Source organism: Polypterus senegalus, chromosome 2, assembly GCF_016835505.1.
Source record: "Polypterus senegalus isolate Bchr_013 chromosome 2, ASM1683550v1, whole genome shotgun sequence".
Classification (NCBI taxonomy): Eukaryota; Metazoa; Chordata; class Cladistia; order Polypteriformes; family Polypteridae; genus Polypterus; species Polypterus senegalus.
In genome coordinates, this window is record NC_053155.1 from 69544710 (window position 1) to 69560937 (window position 16228).

Genomic DNA, 16228 nt, shown 5'->3' on the forward strand with positions numbered 1-16228 from the left:
TGACTTGGGGAGACTTTAAACTGAATCTTGAGGTTTCTTCTGTGACAGCGTCAGAGGCTGCTCTAGTGCTCACTAGTATTCATGCATCCCTAAGCACTCAGTGCGCCTTAAACGGCAAGAGTGAAATACGGTCCTATGTGCCGTTTCCTAGTAGTTCGGCGAGAGGGTAGTGACTTCCTGCCATTTCTTATTGAGTTTACACCTAAAGGAATAAAGTGATCCCTTCATGCAAGGCACCTTTTCCTGCCAGCATGTTTTTGTGCTCTCCTGTCAGCTTTCTCTAGGTTTTCCCCTAGTAGATGGTCAGGAATATCAGTATCTGCTGGGTTTTTTGCCTTATGGCATGACTGGGAACTTTCTATGTCTTGTCACCTCTGTCTCATAGCTCCCTCTTCCTGTCACACTGTCATGCAGATCTCCTCTGCTCCTGCACTGGAGTAACTCTTGCTCCTGTGAAGACTTTCTGTGCCCCTTGCCATGCCACTGGCACACAAGCCCCTATAACTGGTTGCCAGCTACACAAACATGAGCAATATAACAATAATTACAAATACCACAAATATGTATGTATTACACAATTTGTTTTATTGCTTGGTTTTCCTTTGTGTTGTAGCCATATATTTTATTTTTAAGCTTGCACAGGGCCCTACGATAGTAGACTAAAAAAATCACCTGGAAAAAAAAAAACAGTAACAAAACACATACATGATAGCTTGTAAGCAACCAACAGTTAGCTAAATTACCTCACACTTTGTTAACATTCAAGATTGAAAATGTTTTGGAACATACCTCTCCTACAAAGACTATTATAACACAGTCCTTTTGCTCTTCTGGAGTAAGCTTGTCAATTAAGGAATGGAGAGTTTCTGCAAGATAGGACTTGACTTTTCGCTTCACTGTTGGTATTCCCATCACAATAGAAACTGGAGACAGGGGAAAAAAAATCATGAAACTTACTGTTGCCACTCTATTCATCTACTTTTATATTTGGCAGTAAGACAAAAATTTTAAAATGACCAGACAGTGTAAGTAGAAATCAATGCGCCAGGGAAACATTTTAACTTAAAGTCATTAAGAGTGTTTATATATGTTTCAAGATCAATAAATGTATCATTATGAACACCATCTGAAATGTACTATTGCAACTCAAGCTAGAGGCTAAATAATTCTACATTTGAAGCACAGTCAGGTTAAGTGAGTTCATCAGAAACACAGACAGGATTTAAACCTGCATCCCTGTAAATTCAATATTGTCTTGTTAACCACTAGGCCATACTGCCAGCAAGTGCATTAGGCTAAATGTAACAAAAATTACTTATTAAGTACAAGACTGCCTTCCATCTTTAATCCAGTTCTGCCAAGGATTATGCTGGTCTCCTTTACCTCTTTTTTTAAAATATATATATATATATATGTATACGTATTTATGGAACTACTAAAAGCATAACCCATCCTGAATTCTTACCTCCTGTTCTTCCTTGACCTGTCTGTACTGCAGGCTGAAGGCTGCCCTCATTGTTCAGTAAGTGAGGCAAATGGTAGTAGATATTTGGCACTTGTAATGGTTTCTTCTGGGAAAGTTCTTTCAACAGCTTTTGTGTCTCTGCTGTTTAAAAGGTAAAAGTCATTCAGTGAAATGTGTATTTTAATGGGTATTTTACAAGTTCTTTAGGAAAGCACTGGCTGGTTCGCAAGACTCGATTAATCCTTGGAAGCGGTGCCAACCTTACAGACAATCAACTACACATTGTTGCAAAACAAAATGTATTTAACTAATGTTTCAAAATTTCCAGACATACATGTGTTTAAAATTCTGAAGTTCTGAAGTAAAATTTTCCAATAAAATGACATACAATGCTTTAATGGAAGCACATAATCTCTGAGACACACAATTAGTGGAGCTTCTGAAACACAGAAATACAGTGCACTTTATAAAAAGAATCCGCAAACACTAGATTTGTATTGTTCGTTGTTTTTTGAAATTTACTGGTATAACAGCTAAAATTTGACTTACTGTATATATTTGAATGATACAGACTCCAATGCAATGCCATCAAAAGTTATGAATAACTTCAGCACTTACAGAAACTTACACAACAATAAGCAATAGTAAAGTCTTAAAGCTTATGCTTTGTAACAAATGCTATTTTATGAGAATTCTATAATAATCTTTAATTAAGTTTGTTTTAATTTCACAAAAGGAAGCCATAATGTTGGGACAAATGGGAAAAAAAAAAAGAGAGAGAGAAAGATTTTGAAAGTTAAACTATCCAATGTGTGACATTTTTAAATTTGGATTCATTTGACTAAATATTTCTCTTCAGTTAACTGCTATTAAGCAGCTAATGTCTCCTCCATGCAGTCACTCAACAGCACATATCAGTAACCACACAAAATGATTTTCTGACAAACCTGATTTGAAAAGTGTATTGTTATTAAAGCAGCTTTAAAGAGTTTGTGTAAATTCAAATATTCTGACATCTATTTAATAATTCATGTGGCACTGACATAATAATGTTTGATTTTTTTAGTATTAGTTTTAAGCAGTTTTATGTTTCTCAGTTAAAGAACAGAAACTGTAAGTGAATAAATATAGTGCAAATGGTAAGGCAAATTAGGTAGCCCTCTATGATCAGATCATTATTTACAAACCCCATGCTGAAATCCCTTAAATCCAATAAAATGTCCTCTATTTGTTGTTGCCCTGGGGAAAAAATCCCCCTCCCTGCAATATCTGAAATTTTAGCTTCAAACTGTATATTTTTTGTAAATTAAAAATAAAAATTTTAGCTTCTTCATTTTTTTATTTTATATTAAGCCACACTATTTTTAATAGACAAAAAATGTAAAAAAAAAAACATAATAAAAATGTAAAATGTACGCACATGCACAAAACTCTTCATTAAAAACTCCCCAGATACAATATTTTTGCATAGATAAAAAAAAACACTTATTTTTGTTTTATAGTATCACATAACAATTCAATTCTTAACAATTTAAGAGAAAAAAAAATGGTGGTACTTTGGAACATTTAAACGTCTGAGGGTGGTACACCAAAACAAAAAGGCCGAGAACCCCTGCACTAAAGAGATTCTCATCTCCAGTAGTAAGGGCTGGTGGCACACACACTCTCTGCATTAGCTGTACCTGAGAAGTTGGCAAGGGAGTCTTTGCTGCCATTGGTCTCTGCTATGGCACGTCTGAAATGTTCTAAGATAGTGCTGAGTTCAGACGAGCGCTGCAAAGTGCGTAGTTCAGCCGCATGGAGGCGTTCTTTTAAGGCATGGCACTCTCGTTGGTAGGCAGTTAACTTTTCTACAAGAGAAGTAAACCAGTAATCAGAAAACTCACACACTTAACATAAATGGCTGAAATCCAAAATATCAGCAGACAAGAAATAAGAAATCATGTAATATTTCTACAATGTGACACAGGAATAATATATATATTATTTATATATAACAAACAGACTTTAACATAATCTTATTTATAATGTGCTCCATCTGTATGATATTTCAGTAGTGTATCCTAGCAGCTGCAGTAAACAATTTGACACCACAGGTATCATATTCAGATCCCATAACTTTGAGCAAACTCAAATAATTCAAAAATTCTAACCAAAAAGTATACAAGGAAACACAAAAAAAAGGTTAATACATTAAGTCTTGGCAAGAATGTACAAAAATAGTTTAAGAAATCTAAGAAAAAAAAGAAAGACCCCTTGTGAGGCTGGGGACAAAAAAAAGTAGCCAAAGTAATCCTACAGTAACAAGGCTGTGGGAACTGCAGTCTTTTATAATTCATTCAAGTGACTGCTGAACTGCTGACTGCTTTTGATGCTGGCAAAACCCTGAAAATAAGGAACAGGGGTACAAAATATACTTACAAATACTGAAAAACACAATAAGATGATCAGAAGGTAGTGTAAAATGAAAGAAAAGCTAACGGGAACACTGCACAGCTGCAGTCCCAACATCATAATGTTTGAGCCAACTCAGTCCTAAATCAGGACTTTACCTTTTTCTGGATAACACTAATTTCACTCTACTTGGGTAGTGACAGCTAAATGGCCTCAGAAAATATAATCGAGCAACTGAACCAGAAATGACAATAGATGCATCCAGCATCTTGATCAGAAAAGGTAATGTCAAAACTGCACAAGTAAGAAAAAAAAAAAAAAAACTTATTACTGAATTACTGAAAAGGGGAAAATTAAACTGCCAAGGTTAAGTACAGCAAAAATGACAAACTAAATAAGTTCTAAAGAATTCAAAGTTTTTATTTAAATAGAAGGCAAGAGACTATACTCTTTACCCACAACGCAATTCATGTTGCGTTTCAGCCTTTAAGCTATAGTATTCCCACAATACTATATTTTAATTAAAAAGAAGTAACACTAGACATACAGTACATATTATTAGACTTTCATAAATCAAAACACTGAAAACAAAATTCAAATCAGTGAGCGAATATACAAGTTTTAATGTCAGTCAGTCAGTCAGTCATTATCCAACCTGCTATATCCTAACACAGGGTCACAGGGGTCTGCTGGAGCCAATCCCAGCCAACACAGGGAGCAAGGCAGGAACAAATCCCTGGGCAGGGTGCCAGCCAACCACAGGGCACACAAACACACACCCACACACCAAGCACATACTAGGGACAATTTAGAATCGGCGATGCACCTAACCTGCATGTCTTTGGACTGTGGGAGGAAACCGGAGTACCCGGAGGAAACCCACGCAGACACGGGGAGAACATGCACACTCCACGCAGGGAGGACCTGGGAAGTGAACCCAGGTCTCCTTACTGCGAGGCAGCAGTGCTACCACTGCACCACCATGCCGCCCGAAGTTTTAATGTATGCATTTTTTTTATTTTTAATCTAAATGATTAAAATGAATTAAAATCTTAAATATTAAAATATTTGCATTACAGTTACACAAGACATGTTACAGTTAATTAGCACATGCAAGTAAGGATTTTATTGTACTCTGTACATCTGACAATAGTAACCTTATACACCTACAGTATAATATACAGATACTCTAGTACAAAACTATTCCCATTTAAATATATCCATTTGTCTTCTGCGTTAACGTCAAACATTGCCCCAACAATGGCTGCCCATTTATGTCCTTCTTGAATGCCTCACTGACCTGTGGATTATGAGTGAATCTATGAAGAACTTATGTTATATTTTCTTTTAAGAAAAATGAGAATGTCAATACTCTGCATGACGCCAACTCCTCTGCGCTGTAACAATATCCCCTGCAGTTGAAAATCATATTCACTGGGTACAGATGTAGCAGGGACAGAAGGATGATCTGACCAGAAAAGCAGGTATTGGGAATTTGGCTGTGTTCTCTCCACCACGCTAATGGCTTAATATTGAGCGCAGCACAAGATCCACTTCTGTATAATTTCACTTCCTATAATCTACCCGTTTCTGAATCAGTATAAATGACAGGTTTATTGATTCCTCGAGCTCTCATTCTTACAGCCTGCCAGTAGTGAGTGGTTCAGTATATCATGAGAACTGTTACAACATAAAACGTGTGTGTAGTGTTGGTTCCAACAGAGTTCAATCTGAACACAAGCCCGTGGGTGCAGAGGTGTATTCATGAAACAATGTTGCGATTCTGAATCAGAATTCCCTTTATTGGGCAGGTACACTCATATGTACAGTACTAGGATTTTGTCTTGATAGTATTGGTGCAATATACAAGGACAACACAGAAAACAAAAGATAAATATAAGAAGATAAAATATAAAATATGATGCAGCATGCAAGGGCAATACAGAAAGAAAGTGATAGCAGGATTAAAATGTCCAGGCACTCCACTGTGCAGGTATACAGTACATAGATACTGAGTAGAAGCTCACATCTGATTAGTAAGAACAACTGCATGTGGAAAGAAACTGTTAAGGTGACGTGTTGTTTTAGCTTTCACTGCACAAAGAAGTTTGCTGGAGGAAGTCTTTGGAACAAGTGATGCCCTGGGTAAGTCAGATTAGCAATGATCTTTGTGGCTCACTTCTTACCCCCGACTCATATAGGACTTCAGTGTGCGGTACGTTACAGCCTATGATTTTTTCACACGCTTTGATGATGCAGATTGGCCTGAACAGTTGCAGCACCAAACCAGACAGTCATAGATGAGGTCAGAATGGACTTGATGATGGCCGTGTAGAACTGGACCAAAATTGCTTAAAGGGAGATTGAATTTCCTCAACTGACACAAAAAGAACATTCTCTGATGGGCTTTCCTAATAAAACATGTGATGTGATTGTGCCAACTAAAGTTTTTAGACAGCACACTGCCCAGAAACTTAAATGATTTTTTCATTCCAAAAGGTTAGGCCAATTATAGAAGTGATAGGTGAGCAGGAGATGTAAGCCAATGGCAGATTGAACTGAATGAGTTTCTTATCTAGGAGCTCTGGGAGATTGTATTGAAAGCAGAGCTGAAGTCCATGAGCAAGGTCCTCACATATGCCCCTGACTTATCAAGGTAATGGTAAATAAAACTCAGAACAAAATTCACTGCATCATCCACAGGCCAGTCGACTCTGTATGCAAACTGAAATGGGTCTGGGAAGTCTTTGGTAGTATTCTTGAGGTAATTCAGAATACGGCATTCAAAGGTCTTCATTACCACAGAGGTGAATGCTGCTGGTCTGTAGTCATTCAGGCCTGTCACCTTTGATTATCTGCAACTGGAATAATGGTGAAGGTCTGAAAGCAGGCAGGAACATTGCACAGATGCAGCAATTGGCTGAAAATGTCTGCAAATACTGTAGACCACTGGGCTGCAGAGTGCCTGAGTGTGGAGGGGGAAATAAGGTCTGGGCCTGCAGCTTTAATATTTGAATTTTTGAATAAGATGCAGACGTCTTTTGCAGTGATGACAGAAGGATGAAGGTGAGGAGAGGAGGAGTGCAGAGTATTAATAGCAAGACCATCAGGTAGATTTATGTCTCATTGTCTTTCAAAGTGACCGTAAAAATGATTTAACTGATTTGACTGGGATCAGCAGAACTGATTGTTTCTTTCCTGTAATTAGTGACCGGTTTAAGGCCTCTCCAAACTTATGTGCTGTCATTTGCGGACAATTGTTCCTGCAGCTTATCTGAGTGTTTCGTTTTTCCAGCTTTTATCACTTTCTCTTTCCTGTATTTCTCATGACTGACAGATCTGAAAGCACACTCTTTGTCCTGGCTTATTCGTCTGAGCTCTGTGAAGAACTAATACTTATTACTAATAAACTTTACAACTGTTTTTGTTAGAATGCAAACATCTTCACAAAAGCTAATATATGAAGTTACAGCATGAGTGTATTTGTGCATGTTGCTCTTGGCAGTTTTGAAGGCACTCCACTCATCTACTGCCTTGCTGGTCCACCTTCTAACTGTACTTTCGACTGGCTTTACACTTTTCAGTTTTTATTTTTAAGCAGGTATATGGTCAATCATAGAACAGTCAGAATTACCAAGGGGGGCACGGGAGAAGGCATGATAAGCAGCCTTAATAGCTGTATAGCAGTGATCTAGAATATTGCCATCTCTGGAGGACATTTTATTTGTTATTGATATATAGGAAGGACCTGATTAAAATTGAAATGTTTAAAAAATCACCCAAAATAATGATTTATGAGGCTTACAGTTTATAATAAGCCACTCTAGGTTGGGAGAGGATTATTTAAAAAGAACTCTCACATCGCTGCACCAACCTCGATTGAGATAGAGACACACTCCTCCGCCCTTAGTTTTGTTACAAAGTTCTCTAAAGCGGTCTGCTCGGTACAGCATGAAGTCGGGCAAGTCAATGCAGAGTCGCGTGAATTGAGTCATTCAGCCACGTTTCAGTAAAGCCCAGTAGTCTGTTTTAGTATGTACTAGCAGCTGCAATTCATCTACTTTATTTGCCGACGAGCGCACGTTATACAGACATATTCTAAGCAGTGGTAGCTGCAGTCCTCACTTCCGCATCTTCTGCCTCTGCTCCTCCACCATCAGGCTACCTGTTTAGCTGCATAAGCGCCTGTGCTCAATAAAGATGTTAGATCCATGGATGTTGTTATAATATCTAGAGGCACATCACGTGGCACACTGTGATCAATTTTCACAAGCTCTTCCCATGTATATGTTGTATGACTTTGTATGGTGACAACAAATTTAAAACAAAAATTTAACACAACAAAACTACCATGGCTGCCATCCTGGGCGCTGTACTCCTTCAAATATGTGACTCACTTAACTTACAGTGCCAGCCACTTTCATGTACAGTGATGTCTGATGAGCACTGACAATTTTAACTTGATAATTTCATACAAGTAGTGAATAACGGTTCTGCCGTAGTCAGTCAGTTTGCCATATTAAACCTTAGGTCTGGTGTTTCAATCAGAATTTTAAATTCTCTGCTTTTGAAAAAAGGTATTTTTGCTGCCTTCGGTTATTTGGAAATGTCATACAACACACGATACAAGGCCACATTTCATAATACCAGTATTTTGTATCTCAAAATTCAATACAATAAGATTTTATCTCATGCCTATTAAAGAGAGTTGTAAAAATGGCCTCAGGTAACTACAGCTCACCTGGCAGTACCAGGCAAGAGTACTCAGGAAGAGCAGCGGCAGGCATGGATGATGGTGTGCCAACCAAGACATGAAATTTAGTGTGTGCTTCTATATTTAAAAGATGAGTAGGTGAAAGATAAAGATACAGTAGAGTAGGAAGGGAACCAACTGAGATAAGCCGATGGCCGTCCCAGACAGGTTGTAAGCTCATGGATGTGTTCTAGTAAATAATACGAGCAAACTAAAAAAAAATGGGAATCAAAAAAAGTTCAGGAAGAACTGAGCCACTTATATGTATTGTATAAATATTAAAGTTATTCAATATGTGTAAAATAACCTAAGAATGTTCTAGCTAAAGCAATGGAAACTGTAATGATGGAAATAAATTTAGATCACTTTTAGAAATAAACTTTGTGTTCTGAGTCCAAAAAAGAATCTCCCACGCTGAAGGCCATGTGGTGGCTGGAATACAATGTACAAAGCGAATGCAACAGATGACTTCAATGCATCATTTGAAGGATTTGGCATTGTGTCAGTTTAAATAAGAACAGCAGGAAAAAACTGGCATAAAATAAGCTACAATGACATTGACAACATAGTTTAATACTTGAAAGACAATAAGCTAAACTAACTTTTAAAACAAATAATAATGTTTGCAAATGCTAAAATAATACAACAAATGTGTCAGTCTCAATACCCTGAAGTACTGTAGTAACTAAAATTGTTGGGATTGCTGAAACACCCACTACACTATAGATTTAATTTTTAATTTACTATTTCTTAATGTTTAACTAATCAGATCTTTTTTAAATCAAAGCACACCTTCATTTACTTACCTTAAATGAGATCTTCTCTAGGGGGCTAATAGTTACCCGACTCAAATCTATACCCAAGCAGCTTACTTCAACAGCAAAAAAAAAAATACCCAGCATGCATTATATGCCCTGTATAAGGATTTCTGTGCTTTGTTTCTGAATAGGAATTTGCAGCTCTGGCATAGAAATTTATAAACGTACCAGATTTTTCCAGCATCCACAGCTTCAATAAAGAGCTCAATTGAGACCTTAGATGTCCAGTTTTATTTTGAAAAACAAGCTCATGTTTATAACATTTACCAGACTTTAAGATCTCGATCTTTTAGCCACATAGTACACCTAGAGATGCCTGTTCAAGATTACAAAAAAGAAAAAAATACCAGCACCAAAACCACAGTATGCAGTCCTTGCAAATATCTCAGCCGCACTACAAAAGACATACTGAGTGGCTCAGCAGAGATTAGTTTGGGCGTTATTTTTGTAAAATTTCATTCACCCATTTTCCAACCTGTTTTTCCAGTTTAGAGTTGTCCAGAAAAAGAAACAAGCGTTACACTTTGTTTAGTATGAAGAACAAAGGGCTTTATTGACAGAAAACGTTCAGACAAAGAAGATGAGGTTATTAATAACCATACCCCCGATGGTGCTCCGATCTGGAGCACAAGAATGATTGGGGTGCACAAAGCAGCTTGGTATCTGTTTCTCTGCACCTCACAGGGGCACATGGCACAAAGGGGTATGGAGCAACACAGGGCCCAAGCAAGGCCTGACGCAGGACTGCAGTAAGCAGTGACTGATATAAAATCTGGGCTCTCAGGCACAAATATTGGTTTGTCATTTATATAGGTTGAGTAACCTGATTATTCCAGTAACAGAATGGAATGGAAAGTGTTCTTTACTTTTTTATAATGCTGTACTTTAATTTTTGTAAGAGCAGTGCTACTGCATATTCATGTCAACTCCGTGATGAAGCCTCATGAACAGCCACATGTATCAAATTAACTACATTGTTAGTGCACTTTTGACAGTGGTGATGCAAAATATTGTTTACTATTGCTACCTAAAAAAGCAATTCGACACACAATTCTCATGACTAAAATGCAAGAGCAACCAATACATGAGGAAAATAAGCCATAGGTTATAAAATAAAGACTGTAGTTAAATAAACTGCATTTACTTATAGAGTCTACTTGTTACAGCCAATGAATAACTAATAGTCTTGAAATGAATACAAGCCCTTCAATAGGTTTTTTGAATCACACACTTCTTCATATTAGGGTTTCAAAAAATGCAACAAGCCCAGATTACATACACTATGCTGTTAGAATTGATAAAATTCATATATTTTAGTAAAAAATATAAGGTTATTGATGAACACCAAGACAAATGTTGTCATAATTACTGGCATTAATGAAAATCTGGTGTTGATATGATGGAGGATTGTCCTAAAGATGGCAAACTTCATGTTAAAGGAAAATGAAATTTGTAAAGGCAGATAACCCTGCTGGACCTGTCTGCCTAACCACCACTGTAGCAAGTGGCATATCCACTGAATTACTGGCACAAAAGATGTGATTTATGTGTTAAATCCACAGGTAGATGCAGCACTGTATAGAAGTGATTTTTCTTTATTAATATTTTCACCCATAAGATTTATCTTGTCTTTGTACAAACACACAAAGAAAAGTATTTTAGTTTGAACTCCAACATTTCAGGTATCATACAAGGTCTAGGGAAAAAACTATAAAACAAGATTGTGCCTAAAGACTAAAAAAAATATCTTTACATAAATAAAACCTTTCTAGAACATACTGGTTAAAGAAGAAGGGGTCGTTAATGGAATTGTACCATCTGTTGGACTAATTTTTGCAAATAAGATTTAAATAACATTGTTTGAACCCTCGTAGATACTATGACAGTTACTTTACTGGAGGTCATTCAGCCTTTGAGTGCTTCTCTAAACCAAGCTAGGTGGACACATCTGGAGAGCTAAGACCCGAGCTCACACTCCTTGTGCTGGTGAAACTGGCCACAGGTCCCTTGGTCGTGACATTTCTAAGATTTTAAATGTCTGATTTCTCTAACTTATACATACAGGAAAATTAAGATGATTTCTTAATTTACAAAATCTTGAAAGTTTATTCATTTTCATAAATAATGCAGGATTGACCACCATCCTGCTTTATGGATGGATTGTTCAAATTGTTAACTTACTACTGTACAGTTATTTAAAAACACAACAGCAAGGATCATAAATAGGACTAAAATGCAGGACCACATAATTTCAGTTTTTATTTCACTTCAGGGGCATTACAAGTTAGTTTATAAAGTTCTGACTTCTCAGAAAAAAAGTCATAAACGGTTAAGCTCATCACATCTTACATAACTTACAGTATTAATGCAAACACTCCAGAATGCAAACCACAGTCAAAAAATTCCAGGAAACACTAAACTTGCGTAGGAGTTGGAGCCTCTGACTGTAGGGCATTCAAACTGTAGAATGAGACGCTTTACTGGCCCAGCATGAGAGTGGTGGTAGTTTATCAAGTCTTTCCTATTTTCTGTTTTTTTTCTGCAGTGACATTTGCTGCCCCTTAAAGTCGATGTATTATTGTTAAACCTTAATGCTTTGGTGCTATCATAATCGTGGCTTTCCTGTGCTGTAACCCATTTCAAAGAGCAGCTGACCTAGGAACTAAAACCCATTCATTGCTCTAAAGAGATTTTATTAAAACAAAATATAATATACAAAACGGGTGACCCAAAATTCACGCAAGATTTGAATCTGGCGCCATTTGTGCGGTAAAGTGTTGCCAACGAAAAAAAGAGACAGCGTGACAGCTCACAGTTCAGGGTTACTAAAAATGGAGCACTACACGATATATATATTAAAAATAATGAAGGTTTGGCAGCTACAGTTCGCAATTTTCGTACAAAATATGGTCGGAATAGTGATTTAACTTCATCAACTTTTTCGAACAAAATCATCTTCAGCGATGAGGCTCATTTTCATCTTGATGGCTTCATTAATGGTCAAAATTGTTGCATTTGGGGTTCAGAAAATCCATGAGTGATTGTTGAGAAACAAATGCATCCACAACGTGTCACTGTTTGGTGCGGATCTTGGGCTGGAGGCATCATCGGACCATTCTTCTTCGAGAATGCGGCTGGTCAGGCAATAACAGTTAATGGTGCTCGCTATCGCTATATGATAATCCAGCTTTTTGTGCCTATATTGCAAAATATGGATGTGGACGACATGTGGTTTCAACAAGACGGTGCCACATGCCATACAGCCCGAGAAACAAGTCAATTACCGCATGAGTCAATTCCTGGTTGTGTAATTTGTGTGATCAGAATTCATGCGATTTAACGCCGTTGGACTTTTTTCTTTGGGGTTTTTTTGAAGTCTAAGGTTTATGCCATCAAGCCCACGACCACCCACACCTTGAAGGAGGAAATTGAACGTTGTATCAACGAAATTCAGCTACATTTATGCAAAATGGTCATGGAAAATTTTGACAAATAGTTGCGTATGTGCCAGCAAAGCCGTGGAGGCCATTTACCAGATATGCTATTCCATACATAACCCTATACTGTATACTTTATGAATCAATTAAAAATTTACAATTTTTAAATTAAAAACCTGTGTTCTCTATCAAAATTACTTCTTGCGTGAATTTTGGGACACCTTTTACATGTATTTATTTTTCTGTTGGTGTTCGAAATTATATTTTTAGTTGCATGTTTTTTGTGTTACTTTTGAAATAATTCTTATTAGAACCAGGGAAGTAGTTGGAGGTTGTAAATTACCACTGGGCGAGAGACTCCCTCCAATGAGAAGTTATATGGATGCTGTAACAAGCATCTTACAGACTACTATATACAGCAAGGTTCCTCAAATGATTGGATGAGTTTATTGAAAGTGTATTAAATATCTGTATCAACAGTTAGCAGAATGTATAGCATTGGCAACAACTATATTGGAAATGGTTGAGCCTGCCCCGCTGACTCTACGACTCAGGCCTCTTTGGTTAGAAAATGCTGCAACTTCTGCTAAAATCCATTTGCCTCGGATGCAAGCAAGAAGAAGCAAATCTTATCTGAGAGCTAAAGGAAATCCATTAATCAGCTTATGAAAAAATCAAAGGTGGTCGTTCAAACTGACCTGAAGTGGTAGGGCACAGGAGGAAGAGGACCAAGCCAACAGTAAGCTGGAGCACAGGGAGATCCAAAGGAAGAGTTGAGGCAGGTTACCCTGGTTTGGGCTGGGGACAGACCATGCAGTGTTGGTCCAATGCCAAAAGGGAAGCACAAGAAATACCATGGGTGTGGAGTAGATCACCAGAGTGGAGCAAGAGCTCTACCTAGTGAAAGCATTGTCACATAGAGCCCAGATGTGGTGGAAACCACCATTAGCATAAGGGATCAATTAGACCCAGCAAGCACGGCTCAGCTTATACCCTTACCATGCTTCCAGACCCTCTGCCAGCGGTTTGGAAGCAACGATGACTGCCCACTAGGTAACAACATCACTGACAAACCTATAACACATCATCTCAGGATGCAAGACTGTGTTGACACTGGGGAGTTTCAGTTGGCCGCACAACCATGTCCTAACAAAGCTACTCAGTTTCTTGACAGCTACGGGTAGAAGTGAATAACACATTAGATGCTGCAAAACTCAAATACATACAAGTAAAGCCAGGTGAGAGTATACAGTACAAGTGCGGCAAGAAAAGCATCATGCAAAGCATGGGAAATACACTTGTACTGCGGGAGGCAGATGGCTTTTCCCACAGAAATCACAACAACCACCCTCAGGCCAGACATCGTGATGTGGTCAACAGCCTGGGAAGAAGGAATAGTTAGCGGCACACAAGCAGCAAAGATCCAAGTACTTGGATCTGGCAGCAGAATACCAAGAGGCTGGATGGAATGAAACTACCCCAGCCAGGATGGACACAAGGGTTTTGTCAGCACAGCTACCATCCTACCCACTATGCAGTGCTGGCATTACCAAATCAAAATTAAGAAAGGCTACTAGAGAGTCAGCAGACAAAACAGAGAGAGCAAGTTACTGATTGTGGTTACGGAGGAAGGACAGAGTTTGGAGTCAACACTATTAATTTCAGCTACAGGGGAAGAAGACAGCACATATGACACACTGCTGTAAACATCAGCTTTTAAGGGTCACCTATTGACATTCACTATTGCCGTTATGGAAAAATTATTGACTTCATGAAATGAAACTACAGTACATACTTTGATGTGATTGGAATCACAGGGGATCCCCCCCCCCACCACCTTTTTGCTTCGATGCGATCAGGACTTTATTTTAGACACCCCAAACTATTACTTAGACACGATGTGGACTTGATGGTTATCAAGAAGGAAGTGGTGCATAACATGGAGTGATGGAGTGGCACACCAGTGAGGCAAGCAATTGTCAAGCATACCAAGGAGGCTGTGGTAAGACAGGGGGATTTTGAAGTTATCCGTTACTTACTTTTGGAACCGTTCTGATACAGGCACCAAAGTCCAAAAGCTGGTATCAATGCTGAAGTCAAATTTTAGTACTGATCCCACACTAGTAAGCACAGAGTTAAGTTCCTTCAGATTAGGGCCTTGTCAATTTATTTTGAGAAGATACTCCTGCCAATACCTTTTTTGCCCCACTTATATTTTTCTCCATTGTGTAGGCTCCCTCCTTCACAAACATAACCTTTCATTGTTTTTTTAACTACCAGTTATCCAACAGCAGGTTAAGGAAGGATCAATGATGGACCTCATGATGAGCTGTGGAAACACACTTGTACATGCATTACTATTTGAGCAACAGCCTTATTGGAAAATGGTGCCTGATTTCTAGTTTGGTAAGCTGTGCCCTATATAACTCAGGAATTATTTCAGTGAATAGCACAACTGATCCTCTAGTTCAGGTAAACAAGCATTTGTACTTCACACAGGCTAATCACCTGCATTTGCTGACATAAGCATACACTCACACAAGCAGACTTAGGATCTCTGCAGCCAGCTGCCTACACCAGACATACAACAAAACAGTGTTTACGAAACTTTAATGAGATTACTGAGTCATCCATCAAGATAATGTGACAGTTAACAAAGTTTAGCCTAGGGAAGACGCCACCTCACAGACAAGCAAGATGTAAACAGGTGACTAAAGTGACTGGGTTTGCCCCCCTTTAACAACAAGAGGCACATGTCCATTAGTGTTTAGGGAGGTGAACATTCTGTACTGCTTAAAGGACACCTTCCCATTTTAAAATAAGCCTGCATACATCACAATACTTTGTTCATCTCTACCTTTAATGACATAAAAAAATCAAGGGCATCAATGCTCCAGAAGATCCTATTAGAAGGTGGTGTTTCGGAGTTAGAAAGCTGCAAAACACAGAGGGGCCTCAAGCTGATTAGATTTATATTTGGCAAAACCTCTGCATAATGTGTATGTCTAACAAAAAAGCATTTCTGAACCCCAGCAAGCCAGGTAAGGTGAACTGCTGACACGTGTGCAAGGTGAAGGAAGCAGGGCAAATAACACGTACTGTCTGTGCTTGAACTTGAGCCTGCCTTTGTTTACATTTTGTGAAAAAAATGAGTAGCATTAGGAGTAGCCAACAAATACACTGGTAGTTTTGTTAATTGCTAAGGTACATGTCTGTGTGTCTATTATTATTTTATTTTGCTTCCTTTGTTTACACAGTCTGAGCATCACAAACTGAATGGTAAATGTTCTACTTTCAAGACGGTGTCACATATATGCGCAGAAGCTCTGTTAGCTCCCACACATTGGCAGTGTTTTACTTT

The 16228-nt window shown here is 38.2% G+C and overlaps 1 protein-coding gene across 4 annotated transcripts in view; it reads right to left on the reverse strand.

Moving 5' to 3' along the window:
• mgat4a (alpha-1,3-mannosyl-glycoprotein 4-beta-N-acetylglucosaminyltransferase A) overlaps window positions 1-16228 on the reverse strand; it is a 111575-nt gene that overhangs the window by 40246 nt on the left and 55101 nt on the right. For 2 of the 4 annotated variants that reach the window (XM_039743913.1, XM_039743912.1), the window contains 3 exons: window positions 3148-3315; window positions 1466-1606; window positions 790-923 (listed from right to left, as the gene is read on the reverse strand). In XM_039743913.1, coding sequence (XP_039599847.1) covers window positions 790-923; window positions 1466-1606; window positions 3148-3315 — 443 coding nt within the window. Of the gene's footprint in view, window positions 1-789; window positions 924-1465; window positions 1607-3147; window positions 3316-9598; window positions 9708-16228 lie in introns of those variants that run through there. The other 2 variants (XM_039743915.1, XM_039743914.1) reach the window with 2 other exon arrangements.